This window comes from Euprymna scolopes, chromosome 30, assembly GCF_053919585.1.
Source record: "Euprymna scolopes isolate OS-2025 chromosome 30, ASM5391958v1, whole genome shotgun sequence".
Lineage (NCBI taxonomy): Eukaryota > Metazoa > Mollusca > Cephalopoda > Sepiida > Sepiolidae > Euprymna > Euprymna scolopes.
In genome coordinates this window covers 7,135,014-7,158,535 of record NC_136511.1, presented here as the reverse complement: position 1 = coordinate 7,158,535, position 23,522 = coordinate 7,135,014, and the positions used below count along the sequence as shown (strand labels likewise).

Sequence of the window (23,522 nt, the reverse complement as noted above, 5' to 3'; positions counted from 1 at the left end):
CGCGTTCAAATTAGCGAGAAGAAATTTCCTTAGATTTTAAGTAAGATCACATTCAGAAAGAGGAAGAATAGGGTTGTTTTACATTCAGCCTGCTAAGATTAAGTGTCTGCTGATTGGTCAAAGAAAATCGTCTTGGCCAATCAAATAGGACTTTTTTGTAGAATAGGAGGAGTGTCGTGACAGACAAGAAAAGAAAGGATTATTTTAGGGGAGAAAGTGAGGTAAACCTTTTTTTTATATAACTTTATTCTCCTACGTAACTCATTTCCAGTACTCCCGCTTTTTTTTTTTTTTTTTTTCAATCACTGTTGCAAATGACTTTACGTTCTCTCAACAGTAGTTTAACATTAAGTTCTCATTGATAATGGTTGCTGAATTTCTCTGGAATTTCAATGACAGTAAACCTCTTCAGGATTCCAGTATTCTTTGTGACTTTCCAGTGGAGGTCTGAATGGTGTTCTACCTCAAAAATCTTTCCATCATCATCATTATTATCATTATTTGTTTATTATTATTATTGTTTGTTTGTTTTAACAATTTTATTTATTTACAAAATTATTTATTAACAATTTTTTTTTACGTATTTAACAATTGTTATTGTTTCTTTAACAATTTTATTTATTTACAAAATTATTTATTAACAATTTTTTTTTACGTATTTAACAATTGTTATTGTTTCTTTAACAATTTTATTTATTTACAAAATTATTTATTAACAATTTTTTTTTACGTATTTAACAATTGTTATTGTTTCTTTAACAATTTTATTTATTTACAAAATTATTTATTAACAATTTTTTTTTACGTATTTAACAATTGTTATTGTTTCTTTAACAATTTTATTTATTTACAAAATTATTTATTAACAATTTTTTTTTACGTATTTAACAATTGTTATTGTTTCTTTAACAATTTTATTTATTTACAAAATTATTTATTAACAATTTTTTTTTACGTATTTAACAATTGTTATTGTTTCTTTAACAATTTTATTTATTTACAAAATTTTTTATTACATATTTAACAATTGTTATTGTTTCTTTGTTTTAACAATTTAAAAAAATTAGGAGGGGATCCATTTGAGGAATTTGCACTGGATCCGAAAACTGGACTTCTCACAACCAAAATAGCATTCCAAGATCGCCTGTCCGGATCTCGGATGTTATTTGTGGAAGCCAAAGATGGTGGTTACCCTGATGCTTTGAGTGACATTGCAAAGGTAAGCATTTCTTTTCTGTATACTTTATCTGGGAACAAAATGACGACCGGGGGGGGGGGGCATTTAATTAAGACCTTCAGAATTATAACATTTCTAAATATGGGATACACCTGGGTGTTTTTATAACTCTTTTGGCATCAGAAATTTATTATCAAGAACGATTTCAAAACTTTTTACCCATACTTTTTAAAGTTTGTTTATTGATTATCAAAAATAAAAACCAATAATTTTTTAAAAAGTTTTTCACTTATCACTCCTATGTGAAAGCATGAAAGTCTCCATTCAGTTTCGAAAGACAATGGATACCCCCTGTAAGAGTAGCTGCGTGTGTAATTATGAAGCAAGGGTTGCGCAATCTCCAACCACATCTCTCCTGAATCGGCACTGTTCGAGTTTAGTGACAAGGAGAATCCTAAGACAACTGGAAACAATGTTGAGATAAGCGGAGAGCATGCATAGTACTTGGAATTCCCAAATGGTCACCTATTTTAGTACTGACCAGGCTCAAAGTTGCTTAAGTTTGGTGATCTAATGGGAACCAGTGTGTCAACGTGAATTATGCTGTATTATCATTCATGTCTATATAATTATAAAACTCAGATCAGCTTGCTTGGGCGTTTAAACCGTCCGTTTGGTTTGAAAAATTCTGCGCATGTATAATTACATGAAAACAAAGCCATGAATGCTTTTTTTTTTTTAATCGATAAATTTTTCACGTTTTAAATATGCAAATAAAAACAAAACTAAATCCCTTTTGCTTTTATTTGCTTTTTAAGCATTTTACGAATTTAAATTGTATTTTTCATTGCACATTGGAATCGTTATCAAACAGTTACAAAAAAAAAAGCAAAGTTTATAACATTAGGTAAAAATGCTTCAGAGGACCAACTGAAGACTTGCCTTTTAAAACTTTATTTTTTAGATGGTATTCCATTTTTACCTAATGTTATAAACTTTCATTACAAATTGGAATCGTTTTCAAACAATTATTTAAAAGAAACAACAATTCGAATCCAATCTGAGATTCTTCAGGAAATGCCACCAAAGTTTTTACTACGACTCTTTTAATTAAAAAAAAAAAAATTTTCATTTTTAACAATTTAAAACTTTTTAAATTCATTTTTTCATGCTACAATTTGAGAAGCTAAAACAAACGCAAAACGTTTGACACTAAAAAAAAAAAAAAAAAAAAAACGTTTGACATTACAAAAACAAAGCCGTTGACTTGTGATAAGCGCTTTCGTCAAGAGTCGCACGTTTTTGTTTGCAAAGCTATTCGGCAGAAGTGACATCAGACAAATTTTAAGGTTCGGATGACCAACACTATATAATGTAATTTTTTTAAAGCAAATATAAAAATAGAAGTTTTGGTAAATTTTTACTTGGTTTTCATTTTAACATTTTCCTTTAAAATGACGACTTTTAAATATTTTTACGTATGCTGAAAATGACTACTGCATTAAATTTTCTGCAAATAAGTAGTTTCCGGATATTAAGCAATGTAAATTTTTATGGTAAAAGTGGTGGACATTGTTGTACTTGCAAACGCGCATATTTTTGCCATAATTAGTATATTCACTATTCCATAGCTAGCCTTAACGGGTAACTGGTAGTCTAGTATTACCATAAAATTGAGTTATTGTTATTTCAATATATATTAGTGAACGTGTGTGCCTGTGTGTGTACATTTTCCTATGCAATAACTTAATTTTAAGTCTACAGACTCGAAATTTGATATACAGGGTACTGAGATTTGGGAAAATCTGTGTGATGGGTTTTCGGCCAGAAATTTGGCTGTTAAGGAGTCAAAGTTCAACGATTTGACCTTTGAGAACTTTACCAAACTCCTCCACCAATTTTGGGTCTAAACACTTTAAATTTTAGATATAGCTTCCTTGGACATTGATCTAACTTAATAATTTTATTTGAGCCCCAAACAATAAATGTTAAGGGGTCATAATAGGGGTCAAGGGTAAAAAAATTGACCGCTTTTTTTTCTTTTTTTTTTTTTGCTCAACACCCGGGCAACGCCGGGCTGAAATGCTAGTCAGTAATACAACAAATACACTATTATATTTTCTCTTTCAGGTGCACATCGAAGTGATCCAATTGAACCAGCATGCACCAAAATTTACTTCAGACATATTCCGTGCTAATGTCACGGAGGAGAAAATCATTCATAAACTGATACAACTTAAAGCCAGTGATGAGGACCCTGATGACAAAATTGCTTATCATCTAATCAGTTCACCATCCAACGACAACTCCATCAACTGGACTGGTAAGACTTGTTTTTGTTTTTTATGTTTCCTATGATAACGCTTGAACAGATCACGAGTCATCAAGTAAAGAAATAACCTTAAGTCTAAGTGGCTGCCTGTAAGTTAGGTTAGGATAAGGTTTAGGATTAGGTTAGAAAACCGTATGGAATATTTTGAATAATAATATTTGGGCTGGTGAATCTCTGTTCCATTTGAGTGTCCTTGATAAGGTGCAAAAGCGAATTTGCAATTTGATTGGTTCCCCCCACTTTTTCTTTTTCTCTGCAACCTCTCCATCACAAACGTGATGTTGCTAGTCTCAGTCTTTTTTATTAATACTATTATAGTATGGTATTCTTCAGAAATGTCTTATTTATTCCCGGCTTCCTTTGTTCCAGCTCGTTTGACTTGTTGGTCGAGTGGTCTTCATCAATTTTCTGTTTGTATACATCATTGTAATACAACTTCCTACTTCAGTAGTTGTTTTCCAAAAACTGCAGGCATGTGGAACTCTCTTCCAGCTAATTGTTTTCCTCCCACCCATAACCTTCGCCTTTTCTAGACCAAAGTCAATAGGCATCTCTTATCTTTGCATTAATCGTATAACACTTGCATCATTTCATCAGTTGCGACAATCCACCAGACCATGTATGGAGTATTGCTGTCATATTTGGACTGATGAATCTCTATTCCATTTGAAGGTTCTTGATAAGGTGCAGAAAAGTATCTGTGATTTGATTGGTCGCCCACCCCCTACCCTTTCTTCTTCTCGGTAACCTCTCTCTTGCTATTTGTTCCAGCTTGTTTGACTCACTGATCTAGTGGTCGCCATCAATTCTGTTTTAATACCTCATTGTAATACAGTTTTCTAAGAACTGCAGGCTTGTAGATGACTCTTCCTGCTGACTGTTTTCCTCCCAACTGAAGCTTCAATTTTCTCAAGACTAAGGTCAATAGGCATCACCTATCTTTGTGATAAACATCTTTCATTTTTGATAACAAAAAATAAAACAATCATACTCCAATTGCCATGTAGAGAAAGGATTGTAGAAATTTACACAGAAGAGGATACAATAGTCCAGCATTTGTCCAAATTCACCTTGAATTGTTGTTTGTGGCACATTTATTACCTCCCTTGGAAGTCTATTTCAAGGTCCAGATATCCCGATTTAAAAAGCGGCCATTCTTTGGTTTAGCTGAACTTCTATTAAATATTTTTTATGGAAGTAGTTTACAAATAATTGGGTAAAACAAAAATTGTTTTTACATAATTTCCGAATGCCATTTTCTTTCAAATAAGTCATATTAATAATAACGACATGAAATTAAAATGTAGCATCTGAAGACAGATACTACACTTTGATCTTGGCCCGAAGGCCAAGGATAACAAATCATTTTTATTAGCTTTGCATTAAAAGCAACACCATTTTTTGTTGTTGTTGTTGAATATTCCACTTTTCTTTTAAGGGGTGACAAGGTTTATTTGGAACATATTCCATTTTCCTTTTTTAGGGGTGCACATCATGATAACGGCCGAAGCGAATACGGATAATAATATGTAGATGATGAGCTAATGGTTATGATTTTGGATTATTATTCCCAGCATTCTAACGGCGAATTTAAAAAAAAAAAAAATTTAACAAAAAAAATTTAAAAAAAATTAAAAAAAAAAAAAAAATTTAACAAAAAAAATTAAAAAAAAAAAAAATTTAACAAAAAAAAAAAAAAAAAAAAAAAATTTAACAAAAAAAATTAAAAAAAAAAAAATTTAACAAAAAAATTAAAAAAAAAAAAGAGAAAAATATCTCCACACAAATTGTGTGCCGTTGTTATTTAGTCAGCCTGTATTAAACTATGACTATATATATATATATATGATGGCTTTTCAAGAGAGGGAGAAAGGAAAACATACAACTACTGTTAAAAAGATGAAGAAAAGAAACAACCCTAACACACTACAGCCACAGCTATTATAAACCAGTTGCAAAACTTGGTGAATTTTAGTGAAATTTCATTCAACTTGTCCCCTTTTTTACTTTTGTCTACTCTCAAACAAAGTACTCTAGAACCCCGGGATACGGTATTAAAAATTAGTAATAAAATACAGTACGGTATATAATACTCATGTATACAATCAACAAACACTGTAAGGCAGTGCAAATACCGTAATAAGAGGCAAAAAAAAAAAAAGAACATTGTATTCCACATTGTAACCTGAAAAAACAGTATTCTAGGGCCACCGTATCTCGGGGTTATACTGTATATCGCCACAGAAGTGCATAGAGCTACTAAAATAGAGACAACCTTGGTGGAGAGTTGGGCTGCAGAATGTTTACATTACATTTAAATTTCTGCATGTCGTGGAAACAGGAATGGAATTTCAAAGATAAGCAGTAAGAGGAAAAATGTCATTAGAGTAGAAAATCTTGTGGTATCTAGGGACATTTACAGAGAAGGGGTATGATTTTGCTGTTAATTGAGTCTAAGTTATTTATGTTGAGGAGCTTGTAGATATGAAGACAAGTGTTTCTCTCTATCATTTTAGAACAACTTTATTGATTATTTTCAGTTATATGATTTGTAAAAAAAAAAAGGGAGCTTTAATATTAGGAAGAGTTTGTTTTTTTAATTTTTTAAAATTTTCTTCCTTTGAAGATTGTAATGCTGGGTATGGGGCAGCCAAACAAGCTGCCAACATTGCCCTGCTTTTTATTGAAACCAACCCAGAGCTCTTTTTAGTATCCTCGTTGTTCCCTTAAGTGCAATTGTCTGGATCTCTTTTGCACTTGGTTCACCAGGAATATTAGTTAGGTAGGACTTCAGGTTCTTCTTCATAAGCCATGTGGCACCTATAATAACTGGTATGATTGATATCTCCCGAAGATTCCAGTTTCTTTTCATATCATACATGAGACCTTGATATTTGGTCTGTTTCTCCCTTTCAGCTCTGTTCAAATCTCCATCATTAGGGACACTCACTTCAACCAAGGTTGCAACTCTCTCTGACTTATTCCATATAACTATGTCAGGTTTCACAGCAGCATTTACATGAGACCTTGATATTTGCTCCTGTGTAGAGATGTTCATGAAAAATTAGACAGGCCAGGTGAAAGAGAGAGTTTCTGGATGTGTGTTGCAGTTAGTGTCCATGTATGGACGGGGACAAGAGATTAGACAAACCTGTGTGAGAAGAAGACTTCGTATATGTGCGGTTGAAGGTATCGTTTGGCAGTAGCCATGGTGGATTCTTTGTCTTCTCATCTTAATTGAACTCCGGGCCCAAAGGGGTTGTGTGGAAAGTAGATGGGGATTGGTCCACACCATATGGAGAGTTCTTCAGTCCAAGAGCCAGGAAGAAAAAAAATTGCCATGTGATTAACCTTTTATAAACTCAGTCCCATGGTCAGCTGGCTTGAGAGCTAGCCTCTGATTGGACAAGCCAGAAATGAAGTTGACTGCTACAACCAATCAACATTGAGGTTACAAAACAAAACATTCAAAATCTTAAGCCATGAGTATATTTGTTCCTGCTGCTACAGGTTCAGCATAGCACATTTCTTTGTAGTACTTGTAAAACTAGTACAAGAATGTAACACTTCTGCAACGCAAGAGAAGCTGGAGTTTTGCAGCCAGTGCAGGAGCTATTAAGTTAAAAGGGTTTTTTTTTCTTTTTTGTACCCGGTTCTGTTTGATGATATTTTCTTGGTTTTTCAGATTACTTCAGTATTTCTTCATCGAGTTGGATCCACCTAAACAAGAAAATTGACAGAGACAGCCTAAATCTCTCACAGGCATCATTGACCATTTATGCCGTGGATAATGGCCTTCCACCTAAAACAGGGTCAACCATATTGCTTATTAACATTACTGACATTAACGACAATATGCCAAACTTTGCTGGCTACAACACAACGTATGTTATTGAAATACCACAAGTAAGTAAATCATCGAAAATTCTTTTTAAAAAATCATCCATTATTTGTTTTTTGTTGTTTTTTTTTTAAGTCATCCGATATTTTTTAAATAAATCATCCAAAATTTCAAAAATAAAAAAAATCATCCAGGATTTTGAAAATAAAATAAATCGCTCAAGATTTTTAAAATGAAACAAATCACCCAAGATTTTAAAAATAAAATAAATCACTGAAGATTTTAAAATTAAAAAATAAATTTTTTTTTAAATACAATAAATCATCCAAGATTTTAAAAATAAAAAATCACCCAAGATTTTTTAAAATAAATCATCCAAAATTTAAAAAATTAATCATCCAAGATTTTGAAAATAAAATAAATCAAACGAATCACCCAAGATTCCAAATTATAATTTTCATGATAAATCATTGTAAGTAATCAAATTTAAAAATAAATAAATTGCTCAAAATTTTGAAAATAATTCATCCAAAATTTTAAAATTTAAGAGTAAATTCAAGATTTAAAAAAAATAGAAATCATCCAGAATTTTTAAAAAATAAATCTCCCAAAATTTCAAAAATAAAATAAAACAAATCATCCAAAATTTTTAAAATAAAAAAGTCATCCAACATTTAAAAAAATAAATCCCCAAAAATATAAAAAATACAATACAAATTGCTCAAAATGAAAACAAAATGATAAAAAAAAAAGTCAACCAAAATCAAATAATAATTGTAATTATTTCAGCTAAGACGATTATCAATACGTTTTATGTCAACTTTTTTTTTTTTTTTTTTACATGGAGGTCACCACTTATCAAGGGCCGGAGGCCACTCAGTGATAAGGGTTATTGCGTGTACAGTAATCAATGAGATAGTACTGTAGTAATCATTAGTATTGGAGATTTGATAAAGTGTCTTACTTAAGAGGGCGGTTTGTCAGGAATTTGTTTATATTGGATTTGAAGACATCCAAGTTGTAGTCAGGTGGGGAAACAGGCAAACAGAAGAGAGTTCCACAGTCATGCACTTCTGAAAAAGAAGCTCTGCTCATGGAATTTACGCTTGGATTTAGGCACAGATAAAGAGTGGGGAAAATTATTGACAGTAATTTCAGCTAGACGGGTGTTTCTCATGAAAGATTGGCGAGGGGGGATGAGAGATTGGAGCTCAGACGAGCACTTGCCATGGAAATAACGATAAAACAAAGACAGGCTCGCAACATCTCTTCTGTGGGAGAGAGGCTGCAGGGAAGAGAAAAGGACATCCCCTACTAAGCTACAAAGTCTATTTTGTACTTTGTCAAGGCAGGATAGGCTGTTTTAGCAGCTCCTGCCCAAATGTGACAGCAGTATTCCATCCTTGGACGTACTTGGCTTTTATACAGAGAGAGAATTGCATCAGTAGTGAGATATTTTCTGGAGCGGTAGGAGGATCCCACCATTTTCCCAGCGTCCTGGGCAACAGACCTGATGTACGTGTTCCATTTCAGATCAGGAGTAACGGTCAAACCCAGAAGCTTGTCAAAACATGGAGCCTCCCCAAGACAAGAGCCATCCATTTCAATTGATGCCAGATGGGGATCAGAGCGTTGATGATGTAAAGATAGAAGCTTGGTTTTGGATGCATTAAAGTAACCAGCCACCTCTTCCCCCACTGTACCACGTGCTCAAGATCAGAAGAGAGGGAATTAGAGAGAACCTTGTCATTTACGGCCTTTGATGTGTTGCCATAGATGGTTGTGTCATCAGCATAGATGTCAACGAGTGATTTAAGTATGTGTTTTGGGAGATCATTGATGTAGATCAGGAAGAGAGTTGGGCCCAGAATGGCCCCCTGAGGGACTCCAGCATTAATACTGTGGGCCTCTGATTTCTGCCCATCAACCACTACTCTTATGAACCTATCGGAGAGAAATGATTTAATGATTGAGAAAACATTTCCAGTGATACCGTAGCTGGAAATCTTGTAAAGTAGGCCCTTATGCCATACCTTATCGAAGGCCTTCGATATATCAAGAGCAATTGCCCTAGAAAGGAAGCCTTTGTCAAGAGATTCACTAATCCTATGAGATATAACCGTTAGCACATCTGCTGTAGATCTTGTGAAGCGGAAACCATATTGCATGTCAGTAAGAAGGTTGTTTCTACTGAGGCTGTTGACTATTTCTTTGTTTAATATGGATTCCAACAACTTACTCATGACACACAGGAGACTTATTGGTCAGTACTGAGAGGGAGATGACTTTTCACTTGAATTCTTAAATACAGGGCATACTGATGAGGTTTTCCAGGGTGTTGGGAAGCACTTCTCCTTAAGGCAACGTTTAAACAGTTTTGTAAGTATGGGGGCAAGTTCTGGTTGGAGCTTTTTCAGCACTATAACTGGAATGCCGTCAGGGCCAGTTGCTTCACTAAAATCCATCACTAAATTATTTTAAAGAAATGAATTGAAATGTGAAACAATTGAGAAAATGTTTTGAAATCATTTAACATTTTCTTGGATTGAAAAATCATTTGGAAGAACTAAACAAAATATAATTTTAAAACCTGTGTTGATTTTTCAGTGCTTCTGATAATAAATCAGAGCGAAAATCGAAACTCACAAAATTGAATTTCCACTAAAAGACAATGTTATCTACTTAACTGTCATGTTACAATTATTACATAAACCATATACTTTGACGAATCATTATTTATTGATATCAACCATTAATTCAGACAATTAATTAAGACAGGCTGCAGTTATTTCCCCTGGCGTCATGCCGCTTATTTACAATTTACTTCGAAATTTATTTTTATTAATAATTAATTTTCTACTTTATTATTTTTGGATATGTTACTGATTTTGACATGGTAATTAAGTAGATACCATTGGTTTTACTTGAAATTCAATTTTCGCTTTAATAACGAAGTAGCACTAAAATTTCCAATAATCTAGATATGGAACAAATATTGTGGTAATTTGAACTTACAAGTTGGTAAAGGATAAAAATAAAGAAATAAAAAAATTTTTATTGAATTTTAAATGAACGAATTATGATTTTCATACCAATGAGAAAAATATTTTTCATTAAAAATAAAGAAAAAATATTGAATTTTAAATGAACGAATTATGATTTTCATACCAATGAGAAAAATATTTTTCATTAAAAATAAAGAAAAAATATTGAATTTTAAATGAACGAATATTGATTTGCATGCCAATGAGAAAATTATTTTTGATTAAAAAATAAAGAAAAAACATTTTTTATTGAACGAATTATGATTTTCATAATAATAAGAAAATTATTTTTGATTAAAAATGGATAAAAATATTTGATAAATGTTCAAATACATTTTTACTTTACTTTAATAAGAATTTGAAATGTGATATCTATGTTTTTTTTAAAACTAACTTATAAACTAACTCAAACTAATTTATATCTATATAATAAGATAAAGCAGAATTTTAAGTTAGTATCCATACACTAAACTCAGTTTAAAAACAGTTTAATTTAAAAGGAGAAAATATTTTGATTCATGGCTATGTGGATAAAGCGTTCACCTTCATTCAGTTCCAACATTTTCTGCCACCTATCAGGGTTCAAATCTCATACTAGACATATTTTTTTTTTTTTTTTTTTTTTTTGCTATAATTCTTCGGTTATTTCTTAAACAAATAATGCACTTGTTCATAAACACACATAAAAAAATCTCTACTATTATATCAAAGGAACTTTGCGTGTTCTTTCCCTATAGACTTGAAAATGGCTGAGCCAGTTTTTAATAAAATTTCACACGAAGGTACATTATGTGCCTGGCAGTGTTTTTGTATCAGAATATCTTCAATAAGTATCTATAATCGGAATAATCTGATGCAAGAAAGAACAGGTGATTTCGACCAAAGTTAACACCACAAGTGCATTTGAGAAATTTTATTACTACACAAGCCGAAAGCAAGCAGATATATAGAAAGCAAACATATAAAATCAACAGTAGGTTCTATGATATGACAGGGGAACGTTCGAAATGTTTTGAGCACAACTGCATCAGGATACTTGAATTTTCATTTTAAACTTAAATTATATACAAAAAATAATTTTATAAAATCAACAGAAGGTTCTTTACAGTGCAATGTAGACTACGATGTATGAAGATAAGCATGTGAAGCTTTCTCCCAGTGCACTGCGATGAGTTCCCGATTAGAGTAGGTAATCAATTGTTTGATTTAAAAAAAAAAAGGGGGGGGGGCTGATTTCACCAATTTTGATGACAATGATATTGGAAGTGTGTAATATTTGTTGAGCCTCATTCAATCCCAGGCAACGTCGGTTCTCTGTTTTACTAAATAGATTTTAACAAGGATCATCCTGTTAATTTTAATTCAAGCCATTATATATAAAAATAATAATTTTATAAAATCGACGGTAGGTTCTCTACAGTGCAATGTAGACTACAATGTATTGCGGATTAAGTCATTGTGGAGAGGCATGTAAAGCTTTCTCCTGGTGCACCGTGATGTGTCCCCAACTAGAGCAGGCAATCAATCGATGTGATTGAGAAATGAGCGATTTCGATGACGATAAAAATATGAGAATGTGAAACACCCATTGATCATTATTCAATCCCGAACAACGTCGGGTCTCCACGCTAATATAAACATATAAAATTTTGTAAAATCTAATATATAAAAGGCTGTCTGTCTCCACATTTTCAAACTTTATCTCCCCCGAAACGAAAAGTTGCAGAGTGACACTGGGGGCCTCAAATGAACCATTCTTTTATGGGTCTTTAGCCGGCTAAAATAATTTTTAAAGGGTCAAAAATGGATCAAAATTTTAAAAATCGTTACACATTTTGTACATTCATCTTAGTTTATTTTTAATCAGTTTATGTGTGTGTCACGTTGGTACAGTGGTGACGTCACCAGCTTTGCTTTCAGTTTCAATTCTAGCTGATGGCACCCAAATACTTCTGTTTTTTTGTTTTCCTTTTGAAATCACAACTCTATAATAATATATATGAAATCCAAACAAATTAAAATATCATAGTTAAACGTATTTCACGACTGGGCAAAGCCGAGTGCGCCCCCCCTCCCCAGTTTGCTAGTTAAAAATATTAGATATGTTAACATTAAAAAAAAAAAACAATGTATCTGTGATGACAACTTAATATCGGTATAAAGAAGTAATAGTTTATATTTTTAAAATGTCTGAAAAATATTTAATAAATGTTTTATCTTCTTAACCATAAAATTCAAGAAAATTTATTTTTAAAACTCTGCATAGACGAGTAAAGATCGTTTAATAATAATCCAGGTTCTCACATACCTGCTATCTAATCTTTGAACCCATATGCATGACTGCTAGGCCTGTTATAGGTATTGCCTTGATTTCATTTGATTGGCATTGTTCATAAAAGAATAATTTCTCAAAATTTGTTTTATTCATTCATTTTTTTTTTTTTTTTTTTTTTTTTTCAGAATACCCAAGGTAATCGAAGATGGCGTCTACCACAAGCTGTGGACATTGACACCGGGCGAAATGCAAAAGTGAAGTATGATATCCAATTTATTCCCAACGAAAATCCGGAAATGACAGAACTTTTCCATGAAATCTTTTCACTTTCCAAAGATTTACGAAAATTGATAATCAACAAACCTTTGCCAACAAACAAATGGAAGCCAGAGAACTTCAGTGTGGCTTTGGTAGGTTTCTTAATGTTTTCACCAGTCAGTATTGGAAATTTTTTAAATTTTTCTATCACAATGATGGGGGTTTTGATGTTTGTTTGTTTAACCAGCATATCAACCTTTTTTTGGTCATTTAATGCTGTATATAAGATTGAAATTTTTAGATACTTTCGGAGTTGATTTTTGCTGGGTACATTCGGCCAATGTTTTGATATAGTTTGTTATTTGATGGCATTTATATTTTACTAGTCTGGGTGTTTGTACGAGGGGCGTGCAATAAGTAATGCCCCTGACCCACTTCCATTTGTCTCATCTAGCTGAAATTTTGCATGTGCAATGATTTATTCCTGTACGGGTTATGTGGCAAATTACAGCTCTGAACTAATTGTGGTTTCTGTTTTACAGGTGTTTGAACTGAGTCAAGTGTGAAATGGAGCCTGTTGAATGTCGAGCAGTGATCCGGTTTTTGTATTTGAAAGGACGCACACCACAGGAGACTTTTGATGAAATGAAAGAAACTTATGGTGATAATGCTCCATCATATGACCTTGTAAAACGCTGGCATCGTGAATTCAAACATGGCCGGAAGTCTGTGGAAACAGCTCCCAGACCTGGTCGCACCCCCCCTTTTGCCATTGATGAGGCATCTGTCCAAATAGCCCAAGATGTCAAGATTAGTACAGGGTCTGTGGAAACTATCATTCATGACCATTTGCATGTGCATAAGGTGTCTGCCAGATGGATTCCCAGGTTGCTTACACCATTCCAGAAGCGAGAAGGCATAGAGTGCTCGAGGATGAATTTGGAAATGTGCCAAGAAGATGAGTCAAAGTTTTTCAAAAGACTGATTACACAGGATAAAACCTGGGTCCATCACTATGATCCAGAGACCAAAGCCCAGTCAATGCAGTGGAAGCACTTGAACTCACCACCTCCAAAGAAGCTGGCAAGGTCATGCTCACAGTCATCTGGGACCAGGACAGAATAATGATGACAGATTTCCTGGCAAAGTGTACCACAATTACAGGATCCTATTATGCTTCACTTTTGAGGAAATTAAGGGAAGCTATCAAAATCAAGAGGTGGGACAAGATCAGCAAACATACCCTCCTCCTGCAGGACAATGCTCCGGTCCACAACTCGCATGTCGCCAGATCAGAAGCACGGGCATATGGTTATGAAATCTCCCCACCCTCCCTACTCTCCTGACCTTGCACCCTCTGACTTTCACCTCTTCCCAGCCATGAAGTTGTTTTTGAAAGGAAAGCGTTTCCCAGATGATTTCTGAAGTCACGTCGTGGTTGGAAGATGAACCTGGGGTGTTCTAAAAAACGGTCTCCAGAGCTGCATCAAACGATGGGAGAAATGCATAACGCTGGGTGGTTCCTATGTAGAGAAAGACTAATAACTGTGCCAAGTTTCGTTGCTCTACTGCTATCGGAAGTGGGTCAGGGGCATTACTTATTGCACGCCCCTCGTAGGTGTGTGTTGAGCAAAAAAAAAAAAAAAAAAATTGTAGTAAGTAGGTAGGCTCGAACCCGTGACATGAAGGCAGAAAAGAAAGTGGAGGTGTCTGTAAGGGTGTTGGTTGAGCAAAAAAGAAAGGAAAATGTGGTAGTAGGCAGGCAGGCAGGCTCGAACCTGTACCGTGAAGGAGGAAAAGAAAGTGGAAAAAAACATGACGTGTTAGCTGTTGCATCCATCGCCAAACCGTAAGTGACGAATGTTTAAATTAAGGCTAGTCATTCGAAAAGAGGGGATAACTTTTGAAAATATCGGCGAAAAAAGCGACCCCCTCCTGTAGAAAAGTGCCCAGTTGAGGGTGAAGGAATCACTGTTTTTGGCCAATTTTTCGATATTTGTCGTCCGAAGGGTCAAGCTTAAAAATGATACTGATTTCGTGAAAATCCGTCACCTCCGTTGAAAGTTTTTCTGAGACATAAAAACATACATTTAAACAGATAGGTGAGATTTATATTATAGATGGTAAAGATGTTCTCTTTTTAGGAAATTTAAAATGGTTTTAGGATTTTCTTTATCCAAGAGTTCTTTTACGTTTGTAGCCTTGTAGTAGTGTTGACGAATTTGTGTGAGATCATAGCGGTCAAGTAAAAAGTGTTTCACATATAAGGTTCGTGACATGGTATACATTTGGAGGATTCTTCGCTTTTTATTATGAAGGAGTGAGTTATAATTGTGTTTCCCATCTGGATACGTGATAAGACTACTTCTTTATGTGATTTTCTGGGATCTAGTAGGGGTTTTTTTAAGCATAGGCATAAGTTGAAAGAGTTTGTTTTGGCAATTGTTTCATTTTTTTGCCATTTCTTTGTAATGAAACATCCATTGATCATTAATCAATCCCAGGCAACGTCGGGTCTCCATACTGGTATATTTTCAAACTATCTCTTCTGAAACTAAAAGTCGCACCATTCTTTTATGAGACTTTGGCCGGCTAAAACAGTTTATATTTGTTTATTGAAGGTTTCTGATGTAATGCATCTTTGAGTGGACCTCTATGAAACTGAAACGGTTACACCTTAATAAATTGTAGTATTAAACTGCAGACCCCAAAATAGACATTTTTATTACTAGCAGTTCAGACCAGCTTTGCTCGGGCCCTATGTACTGTTCATAACTTTATGTGCATAGGTATATATGTATATTAAAAGTTTGACTCATGTCCAGGCAACCTATATCTAAAATTTAAAGTGTTTAGACCCAAAATTGGCAAAAACGTTTGGTAGCGTCTGCAAAGGTCAACTCTTTCAACTTTGACATCTTGGCAGCCATATTTTCGCCCCAAAACTGATTAAAAAGCTTGCTGTATGTCTGAATATTCTTCATGTAAAATTTCAAATGTTCAGACCAAATTTTTTTTAACTTTGACACCAATTTTGACCCCTTAAGATTTATTTTTTGCGGCTCAAATCAAATTAAAAAGTTTGATCCGTGTCCAAGTAACCTACATCTAAAATTTCAAGTGTTTAGACTCAAAATTGGCGGAGGAGTTTGGTAGAGTTTTCAAAGGTCAAATCGTTGAACTTTGACCCCTTGACAGCCAAATTTCTGGCCGAAAACAAATTATAAAATTTTTCTTAAATCTCAATACCCGTTATGTCAAATCTCAAGTTTGTAGTCTGAAAATTGACAAAGTAGTTTGGAAGGGAAATGTACACACACAGACAATTCACTTTAATAGATATATAGATTGTTCTGAAATAATTTTAAACATATTTAATTACTTAAAAAATAAATTAGAGATTTCTTTTTCTCATTGTATAAATTTAAATTGAAAGTTTAAGAAGCCAATATAATGCAGAATTGCCTTTTTTTTTATAAATATTTGTGTAAAATCAACTTAGTTTTGACGATATGATATCATTTTCAGGCATAGAAACAGTTGGGTTTTTTTTTTTCTGATTAGAACATTTGAAATGAAAGTCTCTGTTGAAAACGTTACTGTTTTCAGTGACACCATGCCACAAGAAAAGCAAAAGAAAAAAACGCAAGCTGTTTCTGTGCCTGAAGATGATGTTATATCATCGAAACTAAGTTGATTTTGAATAAATTAATCTTTATTTAACAAATAATTCTGTGTTGTATTGGCTTCTAAAACTTACAAATTCCTATTAAAAAAAAAAACTTGGTTCTGTTTCTTCTGACAAAATTTTACTTCGACTTAACACATATTTTACTGTAATTTTGTAGAACCACTCCCGTTTCCAACCGAGGATATTTTTACAGAATCACTCCCATTTCTAAAGCATTTTTTTCTAACATAAAAAAAAAACGGTTTGAACCCTGATTTGAAGAGAAGAGGGAAAGTTGATATGTTTAAAAAAAAATCCTTTTTTTTATCAGATTGAATTTAAAATGAGTAGTTTGAGATGAAAGTATTTAACTTCAGTGGTTGGCTGATAATTTACTGTCAGTTTGATTATTTTATTTTGTTTACATTTCGATTTTAATTGTATATATTGTCATATTTTTAAGTTTAAAAAAAATTATTGAAAAACATATCTAATATTCCTGTGTAGAGCTAGCTTCATACACTAGGCTTTGCCTGGTCAAAACATATTGACAGGTGGAGGGACCAGTCAAATACTACATAAGACACGCTGAATATCCTAACCTGTTACAAAAAATTGACAATGTTAGATTTAGGGAAGCATAAAACTCATCCATTTTGGTTTATGAAAATCAAACGCAAAGTAATTTTCATAGATTAAATGGGAAATAACTCTTATAGCTTAAATAAATAAGCTTACTTCCGGTTTTAAACACAACTGTTGCTAGCTATTAATAATTGAAAATTAATTAAATATAAATTAAACTGAAAATAAATTAAATAAATTAACTTTAAATAATATTTCTAAATAGAACAATTAAAATGATTCTATTACAACAAGCAATAAAATCGAGCTAATTATTAAAAAAGATTTTATTTAATGTAATATGCAAATTAGGAGATTCATTAAATGTAGATTTCTTTTGAATGCATAGTATAGGTCAATACTCTAAGAAAAGGAGCACTTCAGACCTGCAAAAATATCTCTGAGTAGCCCCTTCGGCATTCCCTGGTGAGAGTGCCTTAGGCAACAAGCGATAATCTTGCTTCTCTTGAAACCTGGGAGGCAAGGCTTGGAAGGGTGAACCTTGTTTGGCTACACAGAACATTTTGCATCAGTCCAACAGCAAAAAGGCCACTGAAATGGCCTAGTTTCTGTCAGATAATGATAATGTTAGGCATCCCTCTACAAAACAGAAAGACAAACATCTGGATCCGCCAACAAACAAGAGTTATTGACATCAATACTGTCATCAGAACATGAAAACACAGATGGGCCGAGCACATAGCCAGACAACATGACAACAGATGGTCCATCAGGACAACGTAATGGATGCCTCCTGAACATAAGAGGCCAAAGGGAAGATCAAGAATGAGATGGAGGGACGACCTGATAAAACACATGGGTCCCAAATAGCAGCGGATAACCCGAGACAGAGATAGATTGCTAAAGTCCAGGGAGGGGTTCCTCATTGAGTGATAAAACCCTTATTGATATTTAAACATACTTTATGACTGGGCTACGCCGAGCGTCCCTGCTAGTTTAGATAAGTACTTTTGCAGTTTTAACAAAAGAGCTACAGCCTTCGGGACAAGATCAAAGTGTAGTATCTGTTCTTCAGATGCTGCACTTCTATTTCTTGTTCTCTTTCGGTGGAGGAGAAATCCTTCACGACTGAGACAATTTTTATTTTTGTACCTTTTCTCCACGTTAAAAAACGACCCTGGTGTCTAATTCTGTCCCGTGGGGAGGCATAGTAAATAGGTACAATAATATCAGAGTGTCTCCATTTATGCTGTACATCCACAGAATGCCAACATCAATATATTACATAGGAATGAGTCCCCTGTGGAATTTCCACAGGTCCCACTAGTATTTATTTATTGATTTGAAACTACCAGTAAACTAAAATCTATAGATCACCACCCCATAATTGTGTTTTTATGGAAATCGGGAATAAATGATAACTAGATGGAGGGAAGACCTGATACAGCACATGGGTCATACATGGCAGTGAATAGCTCAAGACACAGTTAGATGGCTAAAGTCCAGGGAGGAGTTCCTCATTGAGTGATAAAACCCTTGTTGATTAAATTGTGAACAAACAGACAGACAAGAATACGACTGTATCATAATACAAGATTCAAGCAAACAATGACGCCCAGACGCTCCACAGAGTTTTACAATTAAGATGCCACATCTTGTATGTTTATGAATTTCACTTTACAACACATGACACACAAATAGGAAATTTACTGTTCAACCTTAACAGCATTTCTGACGCCATATTGACAATATGATTTTTTTTTTAATTTTCTTACTTCATTTTACTTGCAGCTTTCCTACAGAGCACGTAATGTCGCCGCCCTTGAGAAGGCAACAAAGCAAGACGTCAAAGATGAAATTTACATTCGTATCAAGATGATCTCAAACAATACAAATTTTTACCAGCCATACTTCATTGGTATGTAATGCGACTACAATTATTCTTAATACCGTGAATCAGTTAAACTGTCACAATTAACAAGAGAGGCGGGTGAGTGTAAGAGTTCAGTTTGTAATAACGAACGTTCACTATTTGGTATAGTGCTTAGAGTTTTTGCTAATGGATTAAGAACTTGGAGTTCAAGCCTTGTTCAAACACTTAACATCATACAATGAAATAATCCAAGGAAAAAGTGGCACCCTCCCCTATATATATATTTTTAAACCCTTCTCTTTGGGTAGAACACTGTCGTAAATGTATTTCACTCGCTACTTAGATGTTTATAAAACGAGCACTGTAAAAGCGATGGGCGAATGTTTATTTAAATGGGCGTTTGCTGAGATTATCAACGTGATGGTTGTAGGTTCAATCCCCGACTAGGGAAAGGTGCTAGTCTAGCTGCACTGATGAGGTGTGATACAACAAAACAGCACTGCATGTGGATGACAACATATATATATATATATATATATATTATGAAAAGAAAAACCTAACTTGTGTCCTATGAATGATATTAGAAACATTCTATGTGTTAGCTGTTGAAATGACTCTTCACTCTTCACATCAACAATAATCTTACTTTCTTGACTCTTCAGCTGTTGTAAATTTTGTTTAGAAAATGGCGAATCACACACTGTATGTGTGTGTATCTGTCATAATCAGAATCCGAAGGTGAATAGGAGCACAGATTAATAAATCATGCAGTATCGAGTCTTACAAAATATATTTTAGGAGGTAATATTATAAGACAATCCCAGCCAAAACTAGAATAGCTCAATATACTTGATAGAACAAATGGAATTTATAGTTTTTTCGTTTAAATTTCATTCAGAAAAACATTTTTCAGAACAGAAATTTATTGTTTGAATAAAGAATACACTTCCCTAAAAAGATGCAAATAATTTTTAAATATATTTTCTTTGTTATATGCTAAATAACAATATTATTTCGAATTTGATCTAAAATTTGCTAATGATTTTTCTTCAGAGATGAGCCTACATCGAAAATCCACAATTTGAACTGTATTCTTTATTCAAAAATTAAACAAAAAAAACTATCTATCTATCTATATATATATATATATATATATATATATATATATATATATATATATATATATATATAGATACTTATCTACAATGAGCAGGACCCCTTGGAAATTACACAGTACTATTTCTGCATCAAATTGTATAAATTATTGTTAATAATATTTTTTTGAAATAATGTTTGTCATATAATTAAGGAAAAAATTGCTCTTTCTTTTATAAAAATAATTGTCATTATCAGCTATATATATATATATATACTAGCAAAAGTACCCGTCGTTGACTGGGTTCAAAAACAGCCTACAGAAAATGGGCTCTGATTTATGAAAGTATGATAGGTCATGAAAAGGAAGGATTGTAAATTTGGGTTGAATTTGAGGGTATCAAAACCAAAGCAAAATATGATGAAAGTAAAAATAAAATAGATAAACCCCATAATTTATTATACCATACCTGTTCACACTGAAACACTTATCACAATATTCTGTGGATCTATATCAAAAAACCTTGTTAAACTTTGTGATATATTTACATTTTATGGAGGTCAGGTGCGAACGAACACCCCCATGGTTTTTATATACCATATTTCTTCAAACTGAAACATAATTATCAAAGTATACTTACGCAGATAGATATGAAAAGTCTTTATTAAAGTTTGTACCTATTTCCATTCTATGGAGGCCAGGCGCGAATGCAGACCCCAAAATTTTATTATACCATCCCTATTTAAGTTAAAACATACTTATCAAAGTATTCTTATGTACATCTATATCAAAAACACTTGTAAACGTTTTTTTTTTTTTAATTTTTTATTTCCATACTTTGTGGACTAGGCACGAATGCAGACCCCACAATTTTAACGAAACACCGTTCTGCCAGATCAAACATACCCATTCCTGTGTCTCGATACATCTATCATTAAATGTAATCAGTTTTTTAAAATAGTCAACGATATAGGAGCATATTCGTGACCAGACACATACAGAGAGACATTCAGCTTTATATTATATATATATATATATATATATATATATATATATATCGAACATTTCTTGTTTTCATTGAGCAATTTAATTCTTTTTAAAACAATAAATATTCCCTGAATTTTTACCATAAAAATAATGGTAATCTAAACATTCTTCAATAAAACCAATAAAATGAATGACATTTTTTTGTAATGCATTTATTTAAAAATTGTACTCCTTTAATAGTCAGGAAAGATAATTCGATTTTTGAATAGTCTGAATTGTTTACCCTAGTGACATAAGATTAAGAATCAATCAACGTCTTTATTGATACGATGATCACATTTTTTTAATGTGGGTGAAAAGTGATAACGAATGTATGCATATGAAATTCCTCAGAATTAGATAGATTAGCAGAGGCACTGCCTGGTAAAGAAAGTGGTTCCCTGCCCTGGTGCGGGATTCACCCCAGTCGAGTTGAGCCAAAGATGGCAAAATAGACGTCACAGAATTTATAATATACAAATCAAAGTGTCTCAAATATTTCATCCTTTGTTACATTTTACTTCAGTTGAAGTTCTCAGAAATCAAGGGGAGGAGGGCCCCCTTCCTAGGGCTAACACTTAATCTCTATGTGAGCTGTATAGAGATTTGAAGATTCCATTTAGCTTTCAAAGACTGAGTTATAAAGAAGTTAAGACCATAATTTTCCTCTCCCCAATTGATCATTTGATCTGAATTTTAGGATGAGAATTCATCTAATCTGGTGGAGTATCCAACTTCACACTGTTACTTAAGGTAACATCACTTGGAGAAGGTACAGCATTCTTTCATAAAAGCCGCTGTGGTTTAACCATACTGAGGTGATGGTAAGTGCTCGTCTGAGCTCCAATCTATGGTCCCCCCTCGCCAAACTTTAACGAAAAACACTCGTCTAGCTGAAAACACTATCAATAATTTCCCCCACTCTTTATCTAAACATAGATTCCATGAACAAAGTTTCTTTCTTATAACTGCACAGCTGTGGAACTGTCTTCCGTTTGCCTGCTTTCCAGCTGACTACAGTATGGTTATCTTCAAGTCCAATGCAAAGAAGTTCTTGATGAGCCGTTCCACTTAAGTTAACAAATTTACCGAATTCCCATTACTAATGATTACTGTATTGTCCAATTAACTACTGTACACTCTTTAACCCTTATCCTCGAGTGGTCCCTGGGCCTTGATCAGTGGTGATGCCTATGAAAAAAATACTTTATGATTTAGTCGGGTTTATTTGTACAGATAGGTATCCTCATGCCAGGTTGTCCTGACAAACCTCTGTACAGAGACAAACCCCCTAGACATTCGATGATAGTGTCTAGTAGCCAGTCAAGTTCTCTCCATACTCCATTTCATCAGATAGGCTGCAATAATGTCCTTCAAAATCCATTATTTTATAATAACTTTTAATTTGTCAAATTTATTCTTACATTCGTCTATATCAGTGCTATTTTTTAACTTTAATAGGTTTATACTATGTTAACTCAGGTTTGATTAAAAAATGAATTTTTTTTATTTTATGTATTACATGTTTGGATCAGACTATTGTTCTCATCTTGAGTTTTATTTGTGCAACATTTCAGTAGCTGTAGCCTTCGACCATCGTCAGGCATGTTGGTCGCTATCTTGGCACAGAAAAGAGTTACTGGCTTCATAGATGGTTTCGTATTCTTGTTTTTTCTGCAGTGGTTTCATATGTGTGAAAAAAAAAAAAACTTGGTTGACAAAGGGCAGTAACTCTAATAAAGTTTGACAGGATTTTCTCTTTTACCATTGAAATTTTAAAAAGTAAAAGGGAGATAATCCCCTGTCAAACTTTATTAGAGTTACCTCCCTTGGTCAACCAAAATTTTTTTTTCACATATACGAAACCATGGCAAAAAAACAAAAACGACTCTAAGAATAAAAAACCATCTATGGAGCTAGTAACTTTTCTCCTTTCTTTTCCAAGATGGCGATCAACATGCCTGATGAAGGTCGACGGCTACATCGACCGAAACATTGCACAAATACAACTCAAGATGAGAACAATAGTCTTATCAAAGCAAGTAGTACAAACAATCAGCCATCATCTAAAAAATTAAAAATTGTTTTTTATTTCATTTTTTATTTATTTTTTTGTAGGTGTAACAGATCCATTGATACTATCGATATCGGAGAACACAACAGTCGGAAGTACCCTCTTTCAATTCACAGCGATTGATGGAGACAAAGGATCAAGTGAAAATATTACATATTCGATGCAGACAAACAATGCAAAGGTGAAACAATCTAAACGTTAAACGGTTTGGGCTGAAGTCTATTGCATCATGCACGTACTCTCCCTCATCTAAAATCTACATTTTTTAGGG

General features: G+C 33.5%; 2 protein-coding genes across 4 annotated transcripts in view; both read left to right on the top strand.

The window, feature by feature from the left end:
- Positions 1–14,571, top strand: part of LOC145254647 (protein GVQW3-like) — a 153,569-nt gene extending 138,998 nt beyond the window's left edge. The window contains exon 2 of the mRNA XM_080113280.1: positions 13,484–14,571. Within this exon, the coding sequence (XP_079969406.1) occupies positions 13,495–14,052 (558 nt within the window). The 5' untranslated portion in view covers positions 13,484–13,494 and the 3' untranslated portion in view covers positions 14,053–14,571. The remainder of the gene's footprint in view (positions 1–13,483) is intronic.
- The window catches only part of LOC145254646 (protocadherin Fat 4-like), a 1,852,201-nt gene that overhangs the window by 1,782,134 nt on the left and 46,545 nt on the right, over positions 1–23,522 (top strand). For all 3 annotated transcript variants that reach the window (XM_080113277.1, XM_080113278.1, XM_080113279.1), the window contains 6 exons: positions 1,068–1,219; positions 3,308–3,500; positions 7,195–7,415; positions 12,855–13,079; positions 18,974–19,100; positions 23,296–23,432. In XM_080113277.1, the coding sequence (XP_079969403.1) occupies positions 1,068–1,219; positions 3,308–3,500; positions 7,195–7,415; positions 12,855–13,079; positions 18,974–19,100; positions 23,296–23,432 (1,055 nt within the window). The remainder of the gene's footprint in view (positions 1–1,067; positions 1,220–3,307; positions 3,501–7,194; positions 7,416–12,854; positions 13,080–18,973; positions 19,101–23,295; positions 23,433–23,522) is intronic.